Source organism: Eurytemora carolleeae, unplaced genomic scaffold, assembly GCF_000591075.1.
Source record: "Eurytemora carolleeae unplaced genomic scaffold, Eaff_2.0 scaffold1223, whole genome shotgun sequence".
In the NCBI taxonomy this organism is placed as follows: domain Eukaryota; kingdom Metazoa; phylum Arthropoda; class Copepoda; order Calanoida; family Temoridae; genus Eurytemora; species Eurytemora carolleeae.
This window is the reverse complement of record NW_019397119.1, coordinates 90,469-97,117: the sequence shown is the minus strand read 5'-3', so window position 1 is coordinate 97,117 and position 6,649 is coordinate 90,469. Positions and strand designations below refer to the sequence as shown.

At 30.4% G+C, this 6,649-nt stretch overlaps 1 protein-coding gene across 1 annotated transcript in view; it reads right to left on the bottom strand.

The window, feature by feature from the left end:
- Positions 1–2,874: 2,874 nt before the first annotated feature.
- LOC111712068 (caveolin-2) overlaps positions 2,875–6,649 on the bottom strand; it is a 13,388-nt gene continuing 9,613 nt past the window's right edge. The window contains exons 5-8 of the mRNA XM_023486578.1: positions 6,459–6,554; positions 5,402–5,460; positions 4,639–4,694; positions 2,875–3,052 (exon numbers count right to left, since the gene is read on the bottom strand). Of these exons, the coding sequence (XP_023342346.1) occupies positions 2,964–3,052; positions 4,639–4,694; positions 5,402–5,460; positions 6,459–6,554 (300 nt within the window). The 3' untranslated portion in view covers positions 2,875–2,963. The remainder of the gene's footprint in view (positions 3,053–4,638; positions 4,695–5,401; positions 5,461–6,458; positions 6,555–6,649) is intronic.

Here is a 6,649-nt window from a genome sequence, read left to right as displayed (position 1 = left end):
TCCATCTTTAATACACTGAACCTATCCAACCAAACTCTTTATATTCATATAGGACATAGTACACGTATTTTATATACATAATACACAATACAAAGTACATATATTTCATATACATAATGCAATTACATAGTACATGTATTTTTTATTCATAGTACATAATCATGAACTTATACACATGGTAGATACAGATTAAGATTGGTCTTATACAGTATAGGCCGAGGGGGTCCTTGCGCTTTTTGGAGATAACTCAAAAAGTATTGGTTTGAAGCTGTTCATTTTTTTTCACTTTTCTAACGAACACATGAAACTCATAGTCTCAAAGTGGGGCTTTTATGGTTGCCTGAGGCCTTGGGCAAAATAACTGAATACCTTATTTTACCTTTACCAGACTAAATCCATATTTAGATCTAGTTCCGGTCATTGCATTTCGACAATTTATAGCTCTTTTTAAAGCCTTGAACAAAAGAAAGCAGATTGCACAATTTTTGGGGAAACAAATTTACATACAGTAATAACCAGAAAACTCTGGATTAGAAAGTCTACTTTTAGACTCAAGATATGACTTCAAATAGTCCAACGTACAGGAGGCACAGCAATTGTCTAGTGTAAACAGACCCATTCCAATTAACCCTTTCCCTGCTGGGATACTTGAAAACCAGTAAACGCTAGCGGGAGGGTTAATTGGACCACCCCCCTCTGTAAATCTCATGTCAAAATATGACAAATGATACATCATTGGAAAGCTCTTATGCTCTACTTTAAGAATATGTTGAAAATTTGAAAATTTTCAAAAATTGTATTTTTTTTGCAAAATCCAGTTACATATATAGTAAACATGTTTGCAAAAAAAGGTCCAAAAATGAAGTTTTGCATTTTTAAAATCCCTTGACTATACTATTTCAAATTTGCAAAAATTAGTGCAAAATTTTAAGTAACCTTATGCTTTATTAGGAAAAACTAAAAATGTGCAAAAAATATAAATAATTTATATTTTTTTGCAAAACTTGGGCAATCTGCTTCCTTTTGTCTATAGGCTTTCTTAAAAGCTAAAAACCATAGATAAAGATAGATTGCGCATAAGACGACATTTTTAATCTTGAAAGATATAAATGTGTAGAGATGTTTTAAAGATATCCAATTATATAGATTAACTAGGTCTGTTGTGAACATTTGCTGTTCTTATGTCATTAAGTACATGTGGTGTACATGAGTTCTGTAGAGAGAAATTTAAGTTAGTTTAGTCCTTCTCTTGTCCTTCTTCAGTTCTCGTCAATATGATATATTGCTCAGTGAAATATTGTTGTTCAAATAGTTCCATTCCAGAAGTTATTTTACACTCTATTCTATGAAATCCATTAAAACACCAAACCACCCCGCTTATCGTTGAAGTACACTTAGACCCCTAGAAGTATGAGTTCGCGGACTGTACAATTCTTGGTGATTTTGCGTACATAAGCTATCTATGTTTATTTATTTATCTATGGTTTAAGGCCTGTACACTTTTTATTATCTATTTTTATTTATTTATCTATGCTAAAAACTATCAAAATATGACAACTGAAAGTGGATAAAAACAAAAATTCAGCTTGTTATATGAAAAGGAAGTCATTCAGATAGTGTGCCTGAGGACTCAGGCAATTAGGCCTAAAGAGTGAGATATGAGTATTTAGAAAAAGTCAAGTGGGTCAACCTTTATAGCGAAAATTTAGTTTCCGGGTAAATCGTCCTATTGCGGGTAAACGGCTGGAGTAACTATGAGTGTTGAGTACCCCAGGCTAGTAGGGTATAAATTAAGTCAGGTGAATGCTGCAAGGTGGGAAATGAAGCCTTTTATTTATTAGAGTTTGTAAATGCCAGAAATTATGAAATCAAACCCAACTAAAACCNATATTCCCCGCCCGACTGCATATTTTGGGTAAAGTAGACGTCAGCCTGGTATGTTGAATTATTTTCCGAAATAAAATCGCCCTCGATTTGTTTATGTGAAATATTTGTGTGAAAAAGTTATAAATTTTCTACTTTTCGAAAACAAAACATTGATGACTGTTGACTGTTGACCTAAATTCACCTTTAAATCTGGATATTGATGAGGCAAAAATTATGGAGACAAACAAATTAAATTTTTTAATGAAAATTGATAATTTGTTATTGCGGCGTCTTTTTAATAGCCTGCAGAAGTGACAACCATGGAAATCAACACATTTATCTTGAAAAACAGCGGTATTTTCATATGTTTCTCAAATAATCCCAGGTTACCGATTGTGAAAATCGTTAAACGGAGGGTCATTTCAAATTTCGGCGAAAGTCCCTTTAAAAACAAAAACCTTAAAAATCGTGTATCCTGCCTTACTTGAGAATACTATTGAGTTTGTGGTATTACACTCTACTGCAGAGATTCTTATTTGTAATGTATTCTTGGAAAAGAACTTGGATAAAAACTGTGATAATTTTGGATACTCTACCTTACAGGGAGAGCCAGTAAACACGAGAAACCAAATCGTCTTTAATATACGTAACGTTTTCTAATTATTCTCACGTTGTTTAAATTTTAAAAACTAATTTCATCCAATTCCTGTATCGTGTATTTTCCGTATCCTCCCGTATCCCCCTGTATCCCCTGTATCCCCTTTGCTTTCTATCTTTGAACATTAATAAATATTAATTTATTTCAAACACATTTAGATTTAACAATTAAAAATTATAAAAACAGTTTTATTGTGGTAAGAATATCTCGAAGTGCCTAAAAATCACCAGGGTCATAGTTTGAAATATTTTAAAACTTTTCTACAAATTTTTTTTTACAGAAAAATAAACACACTTAAAATTTTTTTTTAAGTTAAGAACCATCGAACTTTTCGTGTTTTTTCGCCTAAATAAATATCAATAAAGGTTTATTTTTAAATCTTAAAGTCTGAAAAAAAAATTTGTACAATAATTTTGGCATAAGTCCTTTTACAGTGTGATTAAGTGATGAAAACATCATCAGGATCATCATCATTCTCCTCCTTGTGAACTTTCAGGGTTCGAACTTTTGCTTTGGAAAAAAACATTCCTAGAATAGTTTTAACAAATTACGTTTTCAAAATTTTCTTGCCAAAAATTACCTAAATTACGTTACAGTGAAAAAAGACCAAAAATGTAAATTATAAAATTTTAGAGAGAAATAATTGGAAACAGGTAAAGAGTGTATCATTGTGAATTTGACAAACCATTTTGTAAACGGAAGGTCAGTTAAAATGTTGCGTACTGTCCCTTTAAGAAATAAGCTTTGTTTAATGTGTGGGTGTAGTGCTATTGTTCTGTGAAAACCAGCCAATATTTGTTATTGTTATATTTTAACCCAATGTGTTTAATGATTAATATACATTCATAGAAGTTCCAGCCACAAACAGTTTAATTAACCATACCATGTTTATTTAAAGTATTTTAATATTTCCAATAATATTGACATCACTTCAAACTAATATTATTGACATCACTTCAAACAAGACAAAAGGAGAAAGGCAAATTTATGCACCATCACTCTCTCATGCTTTCAAAAGTTTACGCTCTAGTTGGAGAAAGCAAACTTATGCACCATCACTCCTGTATTCTTATTTTTATGCACAAGATGGAGAAAGGCAAATTTATGTACCATCGACCATACTTAATTCTTAATTTTACGCACAAGTTGGAGAAAGTCAAATTATCCTGTTTTTGCTCATCTCAATAGCTCTTAAATAAGATTGTTAGGATTGAAAAAAAGATTTATTTTTGACGTGAAATTGACGTGATATCTCCCCTTTTCATAATAACGTTTTTTAAGCATTGGTCATAATTTCAATATTCTGCAAAAAAAAATGTAAATTTCCAAAAATGCAAATATTTATTGCAAAATCACTTATTTAGTAAAAAAATTATGGGGTTGAGGTTGCATAATTCTGTCATGATGTTTTTTTCTGAATAACTTAAAAACGGCTCACAGTTCCCTTTTTCAACTTCCTAGTCGTAAACAAATTTTGCAAAAACAATTATGCATAGGGTAGCGAAGAGGACGGTCAAATGGCTGGCTGGTTGGTGTATCAAAACAATCAATCCATAACTTTTTATTAGAAATGCAATTTTATAATATTGCATATTATAAATTCGAAAATCAAAATTTATTTATTCTTATCAATATGATTAAAAAGGTAAGATTTTAATCTGCATAAAATTTACTTTATTTTTAAGCCTAAAAACTAATTTCCCCAAAAAATCAATCCAATCCACTTGGAACTTTTAAACCAAGCTCTAAGCACATGTATGTGTTAAAACTGCGTTTCCAATGAAAACTTGAGGCAAGGGGTGCCTCAGTTATGGTCAGACAAATAAACAAACTGACAGACATACAGAGATTTCTACGTTATCTATAACTAGCTAGCTGGGGAACCCAGCTTTGTCCGAAAACCAAAACTTCCCTATCTAACTTAACCCGCACAACCTAGAATTTCCAAACCAAGCTATGAACATTCCCGTGGTTTCTTAGTCAAAGTTTAAGGCAAATCAGTCAAGGGGTTCCTGAGTTATGATTGAACATCCAAACATACAGACAGATTTACAAAGATTACAACTTTATATATAGATATAGATGCAAATATTTTTTATTTATTTCATACAAACCTGCAGTTTCACATAATGGTGCCATAGTTGCTGCCATACATACAACCATAAGCTTCCTAAAGTGTAATAAATTACAACCAAAAGCTTCCTAAAGTGTAATAAATTATAATCATAAGCTTCCTAAAGTGTTATAAATTACAACATTAAGCTTCCTAAAGTGTAATGAATTACATTCATGTAAAGATTAATTTACCATCCCAATGAGTTCTAGTATAGGTCTCATTGTTTTTTATAAATAATAAAAATAAATATGGCTGTTTCTAAGCTATATTGTTTATGATAAGTTATTCAAAAGTATTTGATGTTGCACCAATAAAACGTTTAAGAAAAAATTTAATTTCAAGATTTTTTTTTAATGATAAATTCAATCAGATTAAAGTTTTAAAAAAACTTTATGTTAAAATTAAAGTCAATCTTTGTAAATAATTACCACAAATAAAGCAAACATGATAATACTAAGAATTTATAATTCCCTGAAAACTTATGCTTAAAAAGGGTTTGACATAAAAATATAAATTGAAGCACAGAACTCTAATAAATTTTAAAAAATTAGTATAAATGACAATGATAATTTTTTTTGGGTAACCCTGCTGATAATTACTCCTGTAATTAAAGTTATTCAAAAGTTTCTAGAAAAAATTGTGATTATTAAATGTCATTATTATTTCTTTTTCTCAAAAGATATAATTTCGAATTTAAATCTCGAAATTAAAAATGCAAATTCTTACAAAAACAATATAATTTTTTATAATAAATATTTAACCTAATGAATGAGAAGTTGATCTTACATATCCTTAGAAAAGGCCCATTCGCCCAAATATGCTGAAAAACAAATAAAACAAAATTTTAAAAAAGTAAAAAAATATTTTTGTTTCCAAATCTTTTTAAGATTTTGATTGACATAAAGGAGGGAATTGTTGGATCAAAAAATATTTTATAATTCGGGAAACCGTTGAGACTAAATTTTGGCCTGAGTCTTGAGATATGTTGGGAAAATTTTAAAATGTAGTATAATATAAGGTGAACCAATAAACATGGGATTTCATCGATGACTTTTATGTACTCCTACATTTTGTTGACACAATGATAATAAGATCGTTATAAAGTTGTTTTTTCAAAAATGTCTTATTATCTCTAACATAATACAGGGTGTCCCAGTAAACATGGAAATAAGTGACGACTTATATATCATCTATGCGGCATTTTTCCATGAACACAATTGCAGTATTCCAGATTAAATGTCTAATATCGAAATGCTTGGTCTTGAGATTTTTACATTTTGTATCTTCAAAATTGCAAAATTGCAAAATGTGTGCAAATTTCAATTTATTAAATAAATCCAAATTGTCATAATATCTTATATCTTCGTCAATGTTTAATATACAAGAAAGGTATATATGAAAGCTCGTCAGACGTACAGCCTCGTTTTGTTTACTTTATTTGCTATGCAATGAATATCAGAAATCTAAGACGTCTTTCAAGTCGTCTCTCAATTCCAATGTTTCTTGGGACACCCTGTACACCGACAAAACTAATATACTCCGGTCTAACTTTGTACGTTAAAGTTGAAACTTAAAGGTTAAAACTCGATTTTTAAACCGCAGCCTATTTATGCTTCCCTTTCATGGCAATATTTATCAGACATTAAAACCAATTAGATTAACGCCATTTATTAATACTTCCTCATAATACGGATTTAACATGCTTGATGAACTCTAGACTGTTAAATTGATATAAGATAAAAATTCCCCAAAAAGTTAAACTTTAAAATTAAAAATGCTAAGATAAGTGACTGTCTTTAGGCAACATTTATTATCTACCTGAAATGCCATACAGGCGAAGTTGATGCCAGCACAGAAAGCAAAACATGGTGCCGTAAACATAGTCATCAGGATATAGCAACCATTCAGGGTACACTGAATAATATATCAGGATATAGCAACCATTCAGGGTACACTGAATAATATATCAGGATATAGCAACCATTCAGGGTACACTGAATAATATATCA